At 41.4% G+C, this 22,730-nt stretch overlaps 1 protein-coding gene across 1 annotated transcript in view; it reads right to left on the bottom strand.

Moving 5' to 3' along the window:
* MYO10 (myosin X) overlaps window positions 1-22,730 on the bottom strand; it is a 300,888-nt gene that overhangs the window by 226,149 nt on the left and 52,009 nt on the right. Inside the window, exon 2 of the mRNA XM_068236720.1 lies at window positions 22,189-22,287. Within this exon, the coding sequence (XP_068092821.1) occupies window positions 22,189-22,287 (99 nt within the window). The remainder of the gene's footprint in view (window positions 1-22,188; window positions 22,288-22,730) is intronic.

Genomic DNA, 22,730 nt, shown 5'->3' with positions numbered 1-22,730 from the left:
GGATGCTCGTCGTGAGGGAGCCGTCGCTGGATCCATATTCCTAGGTGAGTATGAGGCTTAACAAACCTTTTTCTCTGTTTACACCACTTCACACAGTGGCTGTCCTGGAAAAGTCTGTTTTGATGGTCTGGATCATGCTGTTATTACATGAGGAGGGAAGGGGGGTAGAGTATGATTTGCACTGAGACCGCAGTCAATGAACCCTGCACACCACATATTACATGCGGAATACTTCTATCCAGTCCTTTTCAACTCCTCTGATCACACATAAACAGCACCGCTACTTGGCATATTCTGAATGAAATGTGGTTCAGTGTGCATAGCATTGTGCTCAGAAGAGCCCACAATCTGTATGAGCAGGACACAGGAAGCAAGGCTCATTTTCTGCTACAGATTGATAACTTGCTGCAACATTACCTTCTTTAAAGAACAATGCAACCAGAAACAAATGCAGAGCTAGGTAGCCATTTACACAGTCTATTGTGGGTTTTTAGCCTGAAGCAAACCTTAAAATTACATTAGGACTTTTCACCTAACCTGGAGGATGATCTGGAGACCCAGATTACAAAGAAGACTGTCTAGAGACAGCAGAAGCCATCAGCAGTTGCCTGGGTACTTATAAACTTGCAGCCATAATGTGACACTGGAGTGTCTTTAGGCAGTCTGACAGTTACGAGGAAACAATTCTTGTCACAAACAGATGGTCCATGATAATAGGTGCAATACGTTTACCCATCAGTAGATGTAGACAAACATCTCCAATAAACTAAATAGGGTAGTTGTTCGTGACACTTCTTTAAACTGAGCTAACAGACCACTGCATAGAAAAAGAAAAAAAGAACAAAGCTTATATTTAAATGGAAGCCTCTCGTTAATTTAGGTGTGTTCCCTAGTTGTGTTTGGTAGCTGATGCCAGGGTGGTGCTGCGTATAATTCTGCTGAGCATGTCAGCTTTTTAAGAGCTTAAAGAAAGTAGGGCATTAATCTTCGGTATTCAGCCAAGTTACAATCTTTAGCTTTTAAAATAATACTTGGCAACATAAAAGTATAGAGCGAGAACTACGAGACATCTTTTCTCTCCCATGTTTTATGATATATCTTGGTGTTAGCAGAAAAAGAACAGTGTCAGGCAATTCCAAATTATGAATAATATCACAGTGGCATTAGGTCACGGGGTCCAGAGGAAGACAGGAAAGCTATATTTTTATTTTACATGTTTTTCCTGGTCATAAATCTGTAGGCTGGTGGCCAAGTCAGGGATTCTGAATTGAGAACCTATGCAAGGTGTCAGCAGGGCTTTGCAAGATAGTGAGTCCACGGCTGGCTGTACAAATCTCAGCTATTTTGAGCTCTAGAGATTTTTTTTCCCATTCATGGGAACATACTATAGGGTATGGAAACCCTACTGTAACATAGTTCATTTCTTAGTCCCAAAATCAGGCCCAGAAATCACATCATTTATATTATTAGGATGCTTCCCAATTTGCAGAAGTTTTTCAGACAATGCTTCTGAATCTCCATAGGCGGGCATGGCTAGAGAGATTTGGGTGCGTAATTGCATCAACCTAAGTGTCAGCATCCGTCTCGAAGATGGACATCCGCACAAGTGGAAACCCGGCCTTACTGTCATTTGATTACTATCAGTTGTCTAGCCCTTAGGTCTTGAGCACTTTTTATGCTGCTAATCAAATTTCAGAATTGCGTATCAGAGTGTGATATGCAAATATATCAGACAGTGAATAGACCACACAAAATCTTGACAGCTGGTGCTTTGGCCATATAATAGCCAAACACCAGTTTCAAAATTAACTTCCTGCAGCTCAAGTAATGCTAATATGATGTAAACCCACTGGAAACTGCTATTGGCTATGTTATAGTCTGGAGCCAGTGTCCAAACCAATGCACCATAATGCACTTCTTTCACAGTGACATGGGTCCTTCAATGTATCCACAAAGACAATTATATGAAGACAGCACATGAGGGTATGAAGTGCTTGCAGGATTTGGGCCCAGTCAGTTTGCTGGTTTCTGTTTTATAATTACTGGCAACCAATTTGACCACAACTAACATGTAAATGTAATCACATACCAAACTTTGAAATAACAAAAATGATAGGCAACCTTATACCCAGCAGTATATGCTCATCCATCCGTATTACTGTCTAGTGATCAGATGCAGACAGCAGTGTCTCCAGAAGGATTTAGCCGTAAATGTGCTGGAAACAGCAGGACAACAGCAGGCTTCAATCTTTTGCAGCATTTGTAGCTGGCTTTCTGCTGTGAATAACCAAAGGGAGTCACCAGGGGAAATTGTGGATCGCTCACAACTGCTCTGCAACTCATAATATTTCTATTTTGGGTGATACTCAGGTTTCAATATGTATATATTTAGCCATTAAATAATTACTCCAAGAACTAATGGTACTTGTTACTGCCTTCTATGAGAGAAGTTAAAAAGAGCAAGAAAATGCATTAGTGAGCATCATCAGCTCAGAAGTTAGCCTTCAGCCAACAGCAGCAGAACACAAAGCAGGCACACAAAAGATCCAGTCTTCTCTGACCCCAAGCCTTTTCTTCTGGAATCTTGACTACATTTGACATCTGTAGCTCATTGAGTTTTTGGTTGCCTTTCTGCAGTCAGCAAACCAACTGAGCACAACAGTATTCCTATGTCTTCTTGAAATGTTACTAGACAAATGCACATGCCCATCCCATGCTTCTCAAATGCTGCTTTGTAATTCTTATCAGAAAAAGATTCAATATTGTCACAGATGCCTTCTACAGCTACAAACCCTGAATATGATTTACTGTTTCTAGGGCTAGTTCAAAGGTTAAATGACTTCCTTGGCATTGCCTGACCTGTGTGATGAGACCTGGCTCTGTTCTTCATGGCCATATATAAATGTGCATTCCACAAAAGCTTTGTACTGTTTACTGGGCTATTCTGTTACCAATAGGGTAATTCTGTCTTCCCAAAATAAAGTGCTAAAACTCATGTGCTACACATGCTTGTTTCAGGATCACATCACTTGCTGAAATGGTTTTATACTAAAAACATGATTGCCTTACAATACTAAATATGTGGCTTTTATTGCAGAATGATTGAATAATACTGCAACAAATTCTGATGTAGCTACAATTATTTCACATGACTACTTTCCTAATTGCAGTCACAGGAACATGAATTCCTCAACTAGTGTTTGCACTGGCGCAGGAAGCCCAATTAAACTTAATTTATCAACTAAACAAAAAAAAGAGACCCTGTATGCAACAACCCAGATAAATCCAAAAACTATATTATACTCTAACGTTCTTTAAAAACATAATCCTGGTACAGTATTACCAACCTAAAAATAACATTATGAAAAAATGACCAGAAGAGAATTAAGCCGTGTTAATCATCAGTAAAAGCAGGACATTTTTAATCAGGATGATACCATTTATTGCCTAACTTAAAAGAAAAAGACCCCTGTCCAATTATCCTTTTCTCCTGAGTTTTCTCCTAGGTGATATTTTCACACCTTGTCAATAAATTACCTTATAAGCCACTAGCAAGCAAGAACAATTTTGACAGTATTTTTAGGTACTTTTTCAATTGCAGAGTGCTGAAAATGTTATTTTAAAGAGAAGATGACGCAAGAGAAAAAGTTAATTGTATAAGGGCAAAAGGGTAATGGATAAGATTGCTAAAATCCGTCATGTCCGATATTGCTCCCGATTGTTTCCGCACTCGATTTCTCATAGCGGTGAATGGAAAAAGATAAGAAAAACGAATGAAGATAAGAGAATCAAGCGCAGAATCGAGTGCAGAATAGTGTGGGAAAAACGATGGGGACGCAAAATCGCATGGAAAATCTTACCGTGTGTACCCAGCACAAGCTTTCAGGTAATCAGCCTGTGTGTTCAATCATCTAATCAGCATACAGGAATAACAAATATCCTGTCCCTGTTTTCTTCTCTGGTGATTATATATTGCAGTTATATAGGAGTGTCTTGCTTGTCCCTTTCACTTGTGCTGAGTAAAGCTAAAAACCCACCTGCACTTGTTGCCCACAGGATCGGGACTAGATCCCTTGGCGACCATCAGAGCACAACACTGTGCAGGCTCCAATAGTGATGCAAATATCATTTAAAACATAAGCATTTATTGTGGACTGAATTGGTTACCGTTGAGTGCAAAAGTCAGTTTTACTATAATCTGTCATTTTCTCATTATTGGCAAACCTAGACTTTTGTATAAATGCCTTGTAATACTTCTTATCAAAATCTTGAATAAGGAAAATACAAGCATAAGCCTTACACCTTCTTATGTTTTTATTGCTACCTGTGTCACAATTGGAAATAAATTATAAAAAGGATAGAAAGAGGGTCTTAAGCCCCATCTACACGTTACGATTCTTTATACGATTCGATTACGATTCTATTTACGATCCGATTAAATCCAACATGTCCGATCAGGATTCGATTCGATTCAATTCGATTTGCCATTGCAAAACAATGGCAAATCGAATTGAATCGAATCCTGATCGGACATGTTGGATTTAATCGGATCGTAAATAGAATCGTAATCGAATCGTATAAAGAATCGTATCGTGTAGATGGGGCTTAACAGTTGCAAACAATCACAAAAGTGTGATTCCCTCTCAAACTGGTGAGTTCACAGGGAGTGAGGGGAAATCTCCATAAAGCCTCATACCTACATATGTATGAGATATGTGACCTGGCAGTGAATGGGACTCAATCCCTGGGGTGACAAATGAGGCTGTGGAGACGCATCGCTAGCCTCCAGGCTATGTGTGTGTGTGTGGGGGGGCATAAGAGCAGCGCATCAAGAGTCTCAGGGAGTGGCGGGGCAAGAGGGGAGAGCAATACCTTCAGCCAACACGCCAAGTGTAATAGGGGGCCACTGTACGCAGACTCAGTTCTCTTCTTTTAAATTAAATGTTTTAGCTAGGGGAATAGCCATACAACTAAGTTTGAAAAACTTCATATGTTTTTCAGTAACATAATTCTAAACGAACCCTCTATGGATTCTATACGAACCCTCTAAAATCGGAGCTGGTTATCATGTACTTGTTGGAACTAATTCATTGCAACCAAAAAGTACTACAATGTTAAAGGGTATTATCAGAAGTAAATAAACTAAACCAAACATTCCTATTCAAAATCCAGTCTACTGCAGCTCAGACAAAAGAATAATGGTGATTATTATATCAACACTGCCGATTCCTGAAACTCTATCTTGATTTTAGCACAAAGATCTAAACGAATAATGTTTGAGAAAACAAAGCTGGATGAATAGCTCTGGGTAACATATGCTGTGCAACATATTGTTATCAGGGTATGTATATCTTGACCATTCAGCATCTGCCAGTGGCTCTGTTTACATGGCATCCCAGCATATGACCAGCATGCAGGAAAACAGACCTCTGTTGACTTACTTTATGCTAAATTAATGAACAGGAAATGTATGTGTGAACTTTGCCATGATAAAAATATGTTCTCATAAAGTCTGTTTACATTTCATTAAGGGAAGTGCATACTTTGTAGCCGTTATTTTTAATTTCTTACATTTCCTGAATTTTTTCCTCTTTTCCATCTTATTATGCTGCAGCTGCTAGAAGCTGAATTTCCCAAATAAAAGATAAATAAGGCATGATTCACAAAACTTCTGTTAACGTGACCTTCAATTGACTGTGCAAAATTGTATTCAGCAATATGGCAAGGCACTCAAGGGTTGCTGAAGGCGCTCTTTCTTCTGATGGGATGTGTTCATTCAGATAGCCTGAAAGTGTGGCAGTGAGGCTCCATCACTATCAAACTAAAGGAACAAGTAACTTGCTAGACTCCAAATCTGCATGGCAAAATTATACTGATATGGATCATAAGCACTTTTCATTTTTCCCTAATTACTCTCAGCCAGATGCAACTGGATATAAGATGGAAACGAGGTTAAAACGGACCTGAACTCAGAACTTCCTCTCTGCTCTAAAAGATAAGAAACAGCAAAATAACATTTAAAGAAAAACATTTATCTGTTGCAGCCCACAGAACTCCTGCAATAAATCTGCAGTGTGTCTATGTCCTGCTTTCACGGAAGCAGACAAAAGTTATAAGGAGGGGGAGGCACCGCACTCAACCAAAGAGGGTGTGCTATGGGTGCATTAGACACATACACCTGATTGGCCGACTGGCGCACGCTGACCAGATAAAAGGTAGGAAATTGCTTGAACTGGTAGTGAGCAATTGTGTGTGTTGCAGTTAGCATTCAGTTTAGAGGTAATGGGGGTGAAGTCCCTGGAAGTGAGAGATCCAGGGCCCGCCTGCATTTCCCTCTAGGTATCGCATGGTGGTTTAGGGGCCCCTGGCCAGTGAGAGAGACTGGGGCCCCTGGCTGTTGTGCGAACCAGTGTTTGTGATGAGAAAAGGTCACCCATATATAAAGCACCACTCAAAAATGTATCAAAATATGTATTCATTTGTTATCATATTGGAAAGAAAATATAGACCATAACATTTAAAATCGCTAAAAACATATGTTCACCAGTGTCAGCATGAATAAAGTAAATATAAATGCATATATATATATATATATATATATATATATATATATATATAACAATCAATAGTATCAATGATCTGGTACCACTGTCTATTTGGGACACGCTGGTGTGTTCAGATAAGAACACACTGTGTTGTCAGAACCCAGGTTCTGGAAACAATACAATGCTATCCAATAAAGTGAAAAACTGTGCTATCTGTTTACAAAAAACGGTGCAATATCATTATATAAACCACAAATCACATGACATAAAAACCACATGCATATCAGACCGAACAATACTGGGTAATACAAAATTGTGCTGAAAATATCCCCTGCTGAATAAAGTAGGTGCTAGTGATATCACAGGGGTGAATTGAATAAGATGCAGGTGACAGGGTGAGGCAATGAGAAGTGTATACATCACACATGTAGGACAGCCGCTGGAGCTGGAGAGAGGTAAGTAGCAGTAAGGATGCCAGGGTGGAATCCTGGTTCCAGGGGCGTAACATCACCACTTTATCAAGAGACCCTTGCAGGGTCTCAGCTGTCTGTCACTGCAGCTTTTAATCCTATGCAATAAAAGAGTTGAAATGAAAAATATGAGTGGTGTTGACCCTTCTTTCTGAGTGTACACTTTGTAACACATTCAGTGTGTGTCACCCATCAGAATTATGCCCAAATGGTGTACACGTGTCCAGGTCTACAGCCAAGGGATGTGCCTGTTTCTAATGGTGGCCACTAATGATCCAATCTTTTTCATCCAATCTTACCATTTCTATCTAATATAAGGGAACTGCCTATAGTATCCAAATACTATATTCCATCAGTTTATTCTTCTACTACATAGGGTATCATTCATAAAGAGGCTGTCGGTAGTGCGGGAAAACACCGTTCTTCTCCGCAACCGGTACTTTAGACTTCTGGGTGGGCATTCATAAAGAAGTGTGTAGGTGCGGTGGCAGTGCGGAGATTCCCCGAACTAGGCTGGCGGTAGGCAGGCGGAGACACGGAAGCTGCCGAGTTGATACATTTCTCCGTGTTCCGCTCTGCTGCAGCTGCCTGGGAGGTCTGTGTGTCTCCATTCACTTGCATTGGTATCGCCACATCAGAGGGAGCGGGACTTTCCGACCTGACACCGCTGGCGGTATTCTTTATGAATTAACATTTTGCTACATTTGTTCCGTTAATCACCGCACAAGGCGGTGATTTATCACTCTGCTCGGTATGTCTTTTTTTCATGCGGAAAGAGCCTTTATGAATGCTGACTTTGCCGAGTGGTCGGTAAAGTCAGCTGTTTTTAGCATTTCCGCATGCGGAAATGCTTTATGAATGATACCCATAGATTTGGTAAAATTGGATGAAAAAGATTGGATCAGTAGTGGCCACCCTAAGGAGAAGGTAGGATGGTCAACAATGGGGCATACAATGGAGTGACTTATGCTGGGCTTACACAGCTCGATTTTGCCGCTCGATTCTTCCGCTCGATCGATTCTGCAGTTGATTCTCTTATCTTCCTCTCATTTTTCTTATCTTTTTCCATTGTCCTCAATGCAGAATCGAGCGGCGAAACGATCGGGTGGGAGATCGGACGTGTCGGAAATTATCTATCGAGCCATCTAAATGACTCAGAATCGAGCCGTGTATTCCCAGCATTACAGCAAATGGGTTGAGGAGAGTCCCTGTACGTAAAGATCTCAATATTGGGGTCCCTTTACACACTCTATATTCACGGCCGAGATCAACTTGAACAGCTGTCTCAATAAGGTGTCATCTAGCATATCTCTTACCGATAAATAATTACAAGACAAAAGCTCTTGCGGGGCAGTGAAATACTTCTGAATGCAGGGAATAGCTTAAAAAAGGTTAACATTTCAAGATGAGAGCTGTAAAACATAAAAGAAAACCTGTCATCATTCATCCCAGACAAAAAAAATAGTTTATCCCCCATTTTATCTTTTCAGCACAAAATAAGATAGTCGGATTCCAAAACTCGGCCCAGGCAGACATTCTGCTGAGAATCTAGCATGTGTACAGCAACTCATAATGCCTCACTTGTCGCCTCGGCCAGGCCAAATCAGGTTTGGAGGACCTAAATCAGTAAGAACCATGACCTGTTAATAATTTAAACTATTCAAAGTAAAAAATAGAGCTTAGATGTTCACTTAATGTTGTATCACTATACAATTAGCCTCACATATTTTTCTTTACATAAAAACACTAATGTGTACAGGTGCAAAACATGGGAAATTCCAGCTTTTGGCAAGTTCTTAAACTCCAAAATGTGCTTGTGGGCAATGTCAGTTGCAGTCCGTTATTGAATCTGGCATTTACACTCTGAAATGTCAGTGTTTAAGTCTGGATATAAAAAGAACCCCTCTGCTTGCAATATTACTAAATGAAAGAGATCATTGTGCTTGCAAGTCAGGTAACATTATTTCAGCAGATGTTGTAATTTGGCCTTAATTTATAACAGCTGTGCTGCAGCTATTAGACGAAAAATTGTTCGGATTTACCAAAACAAATAGTAGTTTAACTAAATGGCGCTAGTACAAAGCATGTGACCAGCATTTCCCAGGCTATTTTAGTACAACTATCAATGATTTTCTGTAATCATGATAATTTTCATTTATGTGTGATCAGTGGATGAGTGGAATTTACAGTGGAATGGTGGAAAACCAGGGAATAAAACAAAATCAAGCAGAGGCGATGAAACATATGCATATGCAGCTAATCATAAACTACTGAAAAATTATTTCTATTATACAAATCACTGAGCAATATATCTTGCAGAATGTATTGAATTGCTAGAAGGCCTCTTTTTTCTTTGAATGGACCTGAACTCTTGCACAGGACAGATGGAAAACAGAGAAATCCACCCTGTATGTATTTAGAGAGTTTAGCTTGTCTAATTCTCCCTCATTTGAGACTAATCACGAGTGTAATGTGATCTCTCAGCTGTGTCAGCTCAGGAATTTAGGCAGTCCTCGACAGAGACACAGGATGGTAACCCTATGCCTGCTTCCATTAGAGCAGAGAGTAGACACACTGCAGGTTTATTGCAGGATTTCTATCAGCTGTAACAAAGAAATGCTTTTTCTTTATAGGTTAGTATGCTGTTGCTTATCTTTTAAAGCAGAGAGTAAGTTCTGAGTTCAGGTCTGCTTTAAGGTGTGTACACATGTACAAGTACTGTCACCCACATGGTTTGAGACTCAGTGCCTCACGCAACAGGTTAAGGCCCATTGCTGCACAGATGCATTCTATTGCTATAGAGCTGGGTAGAGAGATGATGTGTGATGCACAACTGTGTGGCACAGAGTGGAAGAAATAAGAAGGGAGAACAATGGACCCGGCTAGCCCTCAGACCAGATAATCGGGCAGTCCCGATCTCTAGCTGATACATCAGAGGGGATCAGACCTACTGGCCGCCTTTGTAATGCTGGGGATACACGGTACGTTTCTGTACCGTGTATCGACCAGCTGATCCGGGCAGCTGATAATAATCAGCTGGCCCGATCAAGCCGCTCGACCCCCGCCCACTCGATCCACGAGCAGTAATCGATCCGCGCGGACGTGGCTGGGGTCGATCTGGCAGCTAATCGGCCGCCGGATCGACCCGTGTATTACCATCATTAAGCACCATCTAGTAGTGTGTGTACAAGGCTTTATTTACCCTTCCTGTTGAACAAAAAAAATCATTTTTTAAAGCATGATACATATATCCAATCTTGATTGGCCAATTTTAACACTTCCATGTAGTTTGAGGCCCAACATATTTGGAATACTTTGAACAGATTGTGCAAGTAGGCTCTCATACTACATCGAATTTGCAAACTTCATCAAGATTGGATGTGTGTACCAGACTTTATCAGAAGCAAAGATCAGAGGAAACCACGAACCACCAGGATTGATTCTTTAGGGTGGAGCATGAGGGCCAGCGGTGAATGAAGAAACAATGTCGCGGGGAAGAAGGAATACGCAATGATTGTGTTTGTGCAATAAAAATCTAATTTTTATGCTACCTGCAGACAGCTGATCTTGAAAACTATGCTGTGCTGAAATAATCCACCTGCAACAAGCCTGCCACTGTCCTGAGATGATGACAACACCTCAAGACTTGATTATACCAGCAGCCTTAACTGCCTGCAAACTGAAAAAGCTATATATATAATAGAGTAAGTGCCTCAACCTTCAAGCAAGAAGAAGAAGTAGCGCCCTGCCCCCAGGGCCGGTCCAAGCAAAAAGAAGGGGCTGGTCCAAGCAAGAAGAAGAAGTAGTGTCATATCAAACCAAGAGCAAAGAGGGATAATTTGCATATTCAGTAGTAGTGCATTGTGGGTAACCACAAATGTTCACTTATAGCTGAATTATTGCAGATTTGCTTCAGTTTTAAGAAGGAAAATTACACCAAGCTTTGCTTTTTTTAGTAGGAGGGCTGTTTGGTCTCTTTTATCCTCCTATACATTCTTAGTAGTTTGGGTCACCCTGAGCTGCTTGGTTACTCTGTTGTACTGGTCCAAGCCCTATCTCATACAGCCTTATCAATCTCTGCTATGTACTGATGAGGACCAAATGTTTGAAATAGGCTGTCACATGTGGGTTTGATATGATTGTGTAAAACTTGAAGCTATAGGCTTGCTTGACTTACCAAGGGTGAAAAGGAATAATTTGCATATTTAGTAGCGGTGCATTGTGGGTAATCACAAATGTTCACTTATAGCTGAATTATTGCAGGTTTTCTTCTGTTTTAAGAAGGCAAATTATACCAAGCTTTGATTTTTTTTAGTAGAAGGTCTTTTTGGTCCCTTTTATCCACTTATACATTCCGAGTGGTTTGGATCACCCTGAGCTGCTTGGTTACTCTGTTGTACTGGTCCAAGCCCTATCTCATACAGCCTTATCAATCCTTGCCATGTACAGATGAGGACAAAAAGTCTGAAACAAGCTGTCACATGTGGGCTGTGTAAAATTTAAAGCTATAGGCTTGCTATACACCAGTGGTTCTGGATGCTTGCTTGGCTCACTAAGGGTGAAAAGGAATTATTTGCATATTTAGTAGCAGTGCATTGTGGGTAACCACAAATGTTCACTTATAGCTGAATTATTGCATATTTCCTTCTGTTTTAGGAAGGCAAATTACACCAAGCTTTACTTTTTTTAGTAGGATGTCTTTTTGGTCCCTTTTATCTCCCTATACATTCCAAGTGGTTTGGGTCACCCTGAGCTGCTTGGTTACTCTGTTGTACTGGTCCAAGCCCTATCTCATACAGCCGTATCAATCCCTGCCATGTACTGTTGAGGACCAAAAGTCTGAAACAGGCTGTCTACATGTGGGTTTGATATGACTGTGTAAAATTGAAAGCTATATGCTTGCTATACACCAGCAGCTTTGTAGGCTTGCTTGGATTACCAAGGGGAAAAAGGGGTTATTGGCATATTTAGTAGCAGTGCATTGTGGATAACCACAAATGTTCTCTTATAGCTGAATTATTGCAGATTTCCTTCTGTTTTAAAAAGGCAAATTACACCAATACAGTGTGCGGCATTGCAGGAAGTGACGACAGTGGAACGCACGATGGAACATGGAAGAGGTGAGTCATCCCCGCCCGCTGCCTCTCACTAATAGTTGTGGCTGCTACTGTGCTTAAGCTGGAGGGGGAGTGCACATGGGGGACCCAGGTGAGGGGGGAGGGGTTCCTGCTGAGCTTAAGCTGGAGGTAGAGCACACATGGGGGACTCAGTTGAGGGGAGGTCCAACCCCCCTCCCCTGCGCTGTGCCCAATACCCCCTTCCTGCCCTCTACCCTCTTATGCGGTGTATGCTACGCCGTGGGTCGGCTAGTTGGATATAATCCCCCAGTTTTAACAGTTGCTTGAAGAACGGAAAAATGTGCCCCAGGTGTACATTCCCATACTGAAATGGTTCTCAAACTGTGATGAGGGCTGCCTGCTGTAAAACTAGCACGACATGAAAGGCTTTTTTGTCAGCAATTGTCAGCAATGTTTTTTTTTTATTTTCAAAACAGTTTTACTACAATTTCTGCTTGATGAAATTTCAGTGCAACATGTGGAGCAGCGTATAACACCCCTCATACTATATCAGGGGCATACAATACAAAATACATAAAGTATAATGTATCAACAATAAACAGTATAAAATGTATATCAGTGATACAGAGTTTTAAATAGGTGAGAATGGAAACATATTTTTAAGCTGCATAACTACAAAATTTGCATAGTCCAGCATCAACTCTGAATTGCCTGCATCTCATTTTGGTCATCACATACATTTTACCTTTAGTGATGAATGTAGTTATTTGTATTTGAATGGCAACAGGAAATAATTTCTACCAGTATTATCACAAAAACAATCCCTGCCATGTACTGATGAGGACCAAAAGTCCGAAACAGGCAGTTTACATGTGGGGTTGATGCGGCTGTGTAATATTTAAAGCTATAGGCTTGCTATACACCAGTGGTTCTGGATGCTTGCCTGGCTTACAGCGGCGAAAAGAGATAATTTGCATATTCAGTAGTAATGCATTGTGGGTAACCACAAGTGTTCACTTATAGCTGAATTATTGCAAGTTTATTTCAATGTCCATCGAGAATAGGCAGGACCCAGGAGGAGCATGTTATCGGACAGTCCACTGGTGGGCGTGCCAATCCACCCTGCATGGTTCTGTTTCCATAGAGTTTTAACACATTTCAAGTTCAAATCTATTTTCAGTGTGTGGCATTAAAAGGCCCTCTTTGATCAGATTTCAATCAGAGAGGTAGCTACCTGTTGGTCGATTTTGGTGGCTATTAGTGTACGGCCACCTTCATTTAACTGAAAATGCCCAGGAGGTGGCGCAGCACTATTTTTTTTAAATTTTTTATTTTTTAAATCATGTAGCGAGCCCAGGGCTCGCTACATGATAGCCGCTGCGCAGCGGCATCCACCCACCCACTCCGATCGCCTTCGGCGATCAGAGTAAGCAGAAAATCCCGTTCAGAACGGGATTTCCTGCTGGGCTTCCCCGGTCGCCATGGCGACGGGGCGGGATGACGTCACCGACGTCATGGACGTCAGAGGGAGTCCCGATCCACCCCTCAGCGCTGCCTGGCACTGATTGGCCAGGCTGCGCAAGGGGTCGGGGAGGGGCTGCGCGGCACGGCGAGCGGCGGCGGATCGGCGGCGATCGGAAGTTACACGCAGCTAGCAAAGTGCTAGCTGCGTGTAACAAAAAAAATTATGCAAATCGGCCCACCAGGGCCTGAGAAATCCTCCTGCGCGATATACCCCGAGCTAAGCTCGGGATTATCGCTCAGGAGGTTAATGCATCTTAATGATACTTCTTTATATTTGCAAATAACCTGTGCACTGCCTTCTGAATTACAACTGAATGTAAACTGGGAGCTCTAACTTTGTGTTAGTCTACAGGACTAGAGTCCAAAGAAGGCCTATTGAGTGAAACCTTACTCTTTTTCTTTTAAGTTAGCCAATAAATGGTGTAATCCAGATTTAAAACTTCCTGAATTGAGGAAAAATCTACCCAATGGGGACATAAAAAGCAACAAGAGCCTCTCCACTTTATCATTTAACAGCAAGTTAAAACTGTTCCTCTTTGCAGCCTTATGTTGGATACACACAGTGCGTTTCCGCACTCGATGCGCCCGTTAATTCGCGTCGACTTGATTATTTCCGACATGTCCGATTCGCATTTTGATGGATCGTTAGGTTGATTTGGCATACTTTACATGTAAATCGACCTAACAATCATCGAAATGTACTCGGAAATAATCAAGTCGACGCGAATCGACGGGCACATCGAGTGCGGAAACGCACCGTGTGTATCCAGCATTAGCAACAAAACTTTGTGTACTGTGTTAGGAGACCAGTTGCTTTGGGACTGTCTACAAATTCCCACCTTAGGGCTAGAACCCAATAAATCGATTTTTTTGAGCATTTCGGGAGCGATTCAAAACACTAGCAATTTCCTTAAACGCTCAGCTAATGTTAATTAATGGGCCAAATTCCACTGGAGCAATTGCGATTAGCAAAACTGCTACCGCAGGACATGCAGCATTTTGATGGCATTAGTGTTTGCGTTTCTGCAATGTAAAGTATATAAACGCTGGCGTAATATCGCTCATGAATTGCTACACATAGCGATTTGAGTGCGATTTTAAATGAATGCAAACTGTAAATAAAATTATGATACATTAAAGGGATCAATCAGAATTAAAATCGCTAATCGCACATCGCTTCACAATCGCTGGCAAAAAGCTTACACTTTTTAAACTCACTACCAAAATTGCCAGAAAATGCTCAAGAAATCGCTCATTAAAAACGCTAGCGATTGCGATAGTGATTTGTAGTGGGTTCCAGGCCTTACTGCAGGAGTAATTAGCTGCAGGGCAAGAGATTCTGTTGCTCATGTACAGCTCCTGGACTGCTCCAGTGACTGGACAGTACTATCTACTAGTTTCTGTGTAATGTTTATGTATTATACGTGTATCAAAAAAGAGTAGTAAAAAAAATATTTTCCATAAATCCTTTGAATTTTTCTCAACCATATGTTTCATTAAAATTAATAGATATTTAACTCACAGTTCAAAATAAGCTATATAATCATGCACTAAGATGGAGTTTCTGTAAAATAACCTAGAAGCAGCATGTAATAGGAAGAGTCTATTCCCAATGAACAGATGTGCAGCCAGGAGCCGCTCTTATCAGCTGGCAGCTGTGCTTCAGGCCACAGTAAATGTGACTGTCTGCAGTTTACAGTGGTGTTGCACAAATGTTCTGCTTTGAAATATGCGCTCTAGGTCAAAGTGTGCTCAGCTTACAACATAAAGTAGGTCTCCACTCACAGAGGCACATTTTATCATTAACCTTCCTGACACCAGTCCTAATAAAACAGAGGTGAGGACCCCAGCACCTTAGCACTCCATATATACTAGGTTTTGATAAAAGCCAGATTGCAGGGTGAAACAATCATCGACCTCTCTCCGCACCTCATAATCTACTGCATGTGCCGATAAGTATATGCTTTTAATCTATACTGCTGTGCTATTTTTATGAAGATTGAATATTAAAGATGTGTATTTAATGTCGAGGATACAGTGTGTCGCTCCTGGAATCTTTTTCTACTTGCAATATGTATCTTTTTTCATCCGGATGGTACACCATTTTGGTGATACAGTGTCAGGCATAGCTACTGGTGTGCACTCACTTTTCTTCTTGTATTTTGATACTGCATATATACTAACACACCTGGCAGTTCTCTAACAATCCACTGTGCAGCTGTCAATAGAAGAATTAGAATTTTTCTCACCTGTCAGTGTTCAACCTGAATCAGGCCTCTTGCACACTACATGCGATTCCGATTTTTTTATACGATCTGATTTTTGATTCCGATTAAAAAAAAAAAGTGCTGCATGCTGCTACGGGTTTTTTTAATCGGAATCAAAAATCTGACTGTATAAAAAAAAAAATCAGAATCGCATGTAGTGTGCAAGAGGCCTCAAGCTGGTCCTGTGTGATGCAAGCATGTGTCGGGATCTGAGGCACAGCAGAGTTGTATTTGGAGGGGTACCAAGCTGAGTTATGGTGATTTAGAACATACAGGATTTTATGTATAGGACAAAAATACCCCTGTACAAAATCCAGTACAAAGTATGATCTGACCTTTTTGAACACTTATGCTGGGCATACTATCTAGCAGCCAGTGGCTTGATGCCGGCGCGTCACCGCTCGATTCCTGCTCGTCCCCGGACGTCTCCGTCCGAGCCAGGAATCGATCCACCCAGTGATCGGACATGTCGGAAATTATCAATCGAGCCATCAGCGGCTCGATTGATAAGAAGAATCTGGGCCCGTGTATGCCCAGCATAAGCCTCCCACCTGAATGCTAATTTATGCAATTCCTGCTAGATCTGGTGCAGCAGGCAAAGGGTGTATGACTGTATACCTGATTGGCTGACTGGCACCTGCTGACCAGATAAAGGTAGGAAAGTGTTTTGCTTTTTGAACACTAGGCGAGTACATCTGATACATCCTCCTAGTCCCAAATGAAACTTCCATAAAAAAATAAGCATTTCTTTTTTTCTTCTGTGAATACCATTATCTTAAGGCTGTGGTTCACACAGAAATCGGTACATTTCCGGTCCTGTCTTGTCAGTTTTGCATCAGTTTTCTATCAGCTTTGCCTGACAGGATTGGAGCAGTACACCTTTTATGTGTGAACACATCCATAGAAAACTGATACAAAACTGACTGGACAGGACTAAAGTGGACTGGAAATGTAAACCTTTGTGTGAACCAAGCCGTACAAAACTCATACAAAACTGAAGCAATCCGCCCGGCGGATCGCTCAGAAACAGCCGTATCAGTCCGCCGACAGTGCGTACACACGCCGGACTGTCGTTGGAACGCCCACCCAGCGGGAGGTGACGACGGACCCGTCGTTGTCTCCAATCCGGCGTGTGTACGGACCTTTATGCTCCTCTCAGTCTGATGAATGGATATGCAAATAGCAACCATGAAGTAACAAACAGAGACAAGTGAATAAACAAATTCACAAGGAGGTAAAGCAGTGTGGGTTGGTGTTTGCAGGTTATAAGAAGGGTATGGATAATGTGTCAAAAGCAGTAGAGCTTGTATACAGTGCACAGTCAAAAAGTTTGTAAACAATAGACAATTAAAAGATTATTGGATACCTTCCCAAGCACAAGATCAATACAGCATTATAAAGACATAATTAATTGAGGCAATTTAAGGATGATTCAGTTCATTTATAAGTACACGTTCGATTAAACCCCAAACCAGCAGACATTGCTTACTGGAAGGTTTTTGTATAATCCTTTTTTTTTTATCTTTATGTTTAAATTATTTATTAGGATTACTTTTCCATACTGATGTTTCTCAGAATTCCTGAAGAAGTGGTCACGTGGACACCCCACGCATAGAGCATTTGCTTGCCTCCCTCCGCCCTTACTTTGCTGCTGCAATCTAATCCATTACTGGTGGATTCTGTCCTGGGATAAGCTATGCTCACTATTACCTATTCACCACTATGCATTGCTCTATCATCAAGCACTTTCCTACAGACTGTTAATGAGCATATACAGTAATTGTACTTTATTTCTGTGATCTATGCACTTTACGCATTTCCTATATATTTTGATTTGTCTTGCACCCTGCTCTTTGGTGTTTTGTTACAATGTTTTTATGATGGCTCCCCATAAGCTTTAGGATCAATTTCAAAATCCTGTGCTTGGCCTACAAATCAGTGCATAAGACCTGCTCAACCTACATTTCTGATATGGTCCACAGGCACATACCAGCCTGCCCCCTCCGATCCTCCAATGACCTGCACCTAGTCGCACCACGCATATCTCAGTCACACGCACGATTGCAGGACTTCACCAGGGCTGCCCCTACTCTCAGGAACTCGCTGCCACCAGCCGTCAGACTCACCCCCACCTTTAATACCTTCAAACAAGCTCTCAAGACTCACCTTTTCATGCTCGCATACCCCCCTACACCAGCACCATAATACGTTCTGTTAGACACCCTCTCAACAGATGCACCTATTGTCTCCACCCCCACCCTTTAGATTGTAAGCCTCTGGCAGGGCCATCCTCCCTAGTGTTTCCAGCTTGATTATGCAATCCTACTGACAATCACCCCTCTCGTGGACTAGAACAGTCTCTATTTTGACCTATGACACTGTATTGTTATCAAATCATTTGCATGATCTTGTTTTGTTGTGAGTTTCCTGTATGTTCTACCTTGTACATTAACCCATTTCTCTGTTGTGCAGCGCTGCGTAATATGTTGGCGCTTTATAAATACAATAAATAATAATAATAATAATAACAATGAACAGACTCCACTTCCCACATTGGGTCCTTGTTGAACCCTAGTGGGATGTACAGTGCAGCAATTAGGGTTACTCATGTGAGGTCAAGCAACTCATGGTTGATTTCCTCCAGCACATAGATGTGCATGGAGTGGATTGTTCCTTTGGTGTTCAGTAAACTATTTTAAATGTTTTTATAATTTTATTACATAGCGTTTAATAAAGGTATTGATTACTTATCTTTGGGACGCAGCCTACTCTTGTAGTTCTTTGTTTTTCTTCATTTGCTTTGGTTAAATTAATTTTATTTTTGTGATCAATTTAGCGGACAGTTCACTAGCATATTGTACAGACCTGTTGCTTGGCTTCCTGCCAAGCATCATGTTCTGCTCAATAGAGGTAGGAGAGGGCAAGACAAGTAGGAGGGATCCAGCTAAAACATAGAGCCTTAAAGTGTAACTGTAGGGCATAAAATCAATTTTTTTATTTTTATCTAAACAAGTAATAAGGATGCTAACCAGGCAATCCAAAAGTTAAAATCACTATTACTTTTCTTGTTGATAAATGATCATTCCCCAGTTTCCCTGACTCTTATTTGGTACAATGCTGCACAAAGGAAGTTGCAGGACATGCTGAGTCATCTTTTTTTGCTTCTTTACTTTCCACTCAGACTTAACTAATACAGCTTGACTGGCTGAAGCCTCTTTCCCTCCTGTTTTCCCCTCCCACACCTCTGTTCCTTTCTGATTGGCCAATATTTTGCATGCTGAGACAATGCACTTTCTATTGCAGAGCTGGGTGGGAGTGCCTGAAGACTGGGAGGAGGGCGGCAATGGATACACAATCAGGCAGAGGAGAGTAAGGGAGGAAATGATACCAGGATTGGCTTCAAGATAGACACAGTTAAAATAGAGAATCCTAAGAAGGATTTTCTCTTTTTTTTTTTTTTACAATAGAAAAACCACTAAAATCAAAACGTGGACAGTATTTATCTACTTATATATATGGTTATTTTTTCTGAGATAGTATGGCTGCCAGCTCTTCTTCAGAGCAGTACCATAGAGGATTTGCATCCTCCCTACCCTCTTCATAGAACAGAGCATACAGTTTCATGTGATACTTCATCCAAAATCACTGTACTCTGTACCAATGTATTCTGGAGGGGGGCAAGAGGTATCAGCAGCAGTCAGCCAAGGAACTTCCATCTGAAGTAGAAGGTGCTAACGTCAGGAGACACCTGTACACATGGTAGAATCCCACCAAAAGCAATCCCAATTATTTTTGGTAACGATGGTAACGATAATCTATCATGTGTATAAAGCTTCAGGGAATCCTCTACTGCAACAGTGGCACTCTCTGCTGTTTAGAGACTGGCCAGACAATACATCAGGGGGCAGTGCAGAAAATGTGTTTATTTGTAATGGTTCTTGTGTTTCTGATAAAAAGAAATAACATATATTGTATTTTCTTTTTTAAGAGCCAATCACAATATATGCATAAAACAAATATGGTAAAAGTGCCACATATTCCCTTTACACAACCTTTTGTTTGAGGTTACCACTTTAGGCAATCATACAGTTTTCTGTCTATCCCCAGAAAGGTTGCAGATGCACAGAGCAAACTTGATGGGGTGTAAAAGCATTGATGTCATAGGACACAGTTATTATTAACACTTTTTGCAAATGCATTCCAGCAATAAATATGAAGCAGACCGTGGAAGGAATAAGTAAACATGTGCAGCTTATATTCACAATAGGTACTAGGCTCCGTGGAGATCTCTGTAATTATACATACTGATACACTAACAAAGGCAGGCAGACACAGTCACAAATACTTTTTGTAAATGATACCTGTGAAACTTAAATATAAAATATTTGCTGTCATCACCATTTAGTAGCCTTGTAAATGTGACTTTACAGCAGGAAACCAGAACTGTGAGGTGAGGGTGGTGAAGATTTCTGTGCCAACAGCTCCTTAGTTAAGAACATGAAAAGCTATCCATACACTGGAAAACTGTATAGCCAATATTTTTGTTTGATTGGATAAAAACTTTGAGAGGCAATCAATAAACAATTACAATACTAATTGAAACTCGTTTTGACAGGGAAGAGATGGGAGTGGAGGGGGAATCAGTGGTGGCATTGCTTTGTACTGCACCAACAACTACAAACTAGTGGTAAGGGCATTTTGATTATATAGATTACTGAAGAAATCAGGTCAAAATAAAAAGGTGGTGGAACAATCACTACTCACGGATTTCCAGTAAGGAAGTAAGGAAATAATGAACACTTATCCGATCGTGTCGCCAGCAAGGATCAAGCTGGATCCTGCTTCTTCTTTACATGGGTGCCAAGCTACCCTAGACCTGTGTTTGTCAAACTGGTTGTCAAGCATTATTCTGCACACTGCAAGCCTCTATCACAACCTGATGATGCCTACAAGATGTGTAACACAGGAGTTGTGGGGTAAGAATAGGGGGTGCTGGCTGATCAGTAGTTGTAGGGCTCTAGCCTGCTTGGCAGCCATATGGATGATACGGGCAAAGTCATTCCTGGGAAATAGGCCTTAAAACTGATTAAAATATATTTATTTGAAAGGCCTCCCCTCCATTAAGGCTAGGTTTCCACTTGTGCACCGGCATGCGTCTTGCGAGACACGATTCCGGCACAGCTGCTGCCTCTCGCAGCCAAATCCCTCTAGCCGCGCTATGCATGGCTATGGGATTCGGAGAGTCCCACACCAAATTATGCTGCAGGGCCTCAGATTTTTCCTCGGCCACGAATTTGGATGGTTTACACTTCTATATGCTACTGCTCCATCCGAATTAGGGGCGGGGAATCAGCCCTGATTCGCAGCCGTGGAAAAGTAGCCCAAGCTCTTTTATCTTGGTTTGCACCAGAAAGCATACATTTGGTATGATGTTCTCTCTGTTATACTAGTAATGCAGGGACTCAACTATCTGGCTGATTGGCTCAAGGCAGCCGATTTTAGTGCAGCGCAGTGTGCCTGATTTGGGCTCCCAGAGTCTCAGCCAGGTGCCGCACAATTTACAAAAAAAAAAAAAAAGAGTAATTTGTCCGCTGGTGTCTGAATTAAGTGTCATCTCGAGTTGCTACAACTCAGAGGGGGAATAGTAATCAGCACGGGCCCGGTGTTTGTGCAGCAGCAGCAGGGCGAGCCAATTGTCGGCTTCACCCTGTGCCAAAATGGCCCATACTGATAATAAATGCTGAGATAGGCCTGGTGCACACCAAAAACCGCTAGCAGATCCGCAAAATGCTAGCAGATTTTGAAACGCTTTTTCTTATTTTTCTGTAGCATTTCAGCTAGCGTTTTGCGGTTTTGTGTAGCGGTTTTGGTGTAGTAGATTTCATATATTGTTACAGTAAAGCTGTTACTGAACAGCTTCTGTAACAAAAACGCCGGCAAAACCGCTCTGAACAGGCGTTTTTCAGAGCGGTTTGCGTTTTTCCTATACTTAACATTGAGGCAGAAACGCATCCGCAATCCAAAAAATGCCTCACCCCGGGAGTATGCGTTTCAGCAAAACGCCTCCCGCTCTGGTGTGAACCACCCCATTGAGATACATTGACCAAGCGTATCCAGAAACGCTGAAAAAGCCGCTCGGTGTGCACCAGCCCATATTCAGGTTTTATTCTGTAATGCATATATGAAGAATGTTTAGAGGCTCTGGAAGGCAGTCTCTGAATCCTATAAAACAGCATTCCATTGCGTTTCCCATACATTTACAGACTTATAATGAGAACTACTGAAGGCAGGTTTAGGTTCTTACCTGATTATAATAAGTTTTAAATACAACAATTCCCCCTGCACAGGACTGGACATAGCTGGGATAGTGCTGTCCATTTTCTCGTAGCCAGACTTGTGTTCCCTGCAGCAAGAAAAAGCAGAAATGTTTATGGTAACGGTGACTTATTAAAGCACAGGACAGATGCAAATATTTACCAAACAATACATTTCATGAATACAAATGCTACAGCTGGCCATACACACATCGATTTTCCTGTTTGATGCCACCAAAATGTATGATTGATCAATTTCCGGCAGTTGCCCGGTGGCCCAGTGCAACGCTGTGGTTTGTTTTATTTTTTATTCCCTGCTGAAATCTACTGAAAATCATTCTGCAGTATGTGGTATAAATCGATTGTGTGTGAACACTGGGCAGAAATCTATATGTGTATGGCCTGCTTAATTCACATATAGACTGATCCCACTCATGCCATCTATTAGCAAACAGCACAGCTTGTATACCATCCATGTTATGCAAACATAATGGTGGGTAGCATACAAATAATGGTATTACAAGAGGCTGTA

Source organism: Hyperolius riggenbachi, chromosome 5, assembly GCF_040937935.1.
Source record: "Hyperolius riggenbachi isolate aHypRig1 chromosome 5, aHypRig1.pri, whole genome shotgun sequence".
Taxonomy (NCBI): Eukaryota; Metazoa; Chordata; class Amphibia; order Anura; family Hyperoliidae; genus Hyperolius; species Hyperolius riggenbachi.
This window is presented reverse-complemented; position numbering and strand designations above follow the sequence as displayed.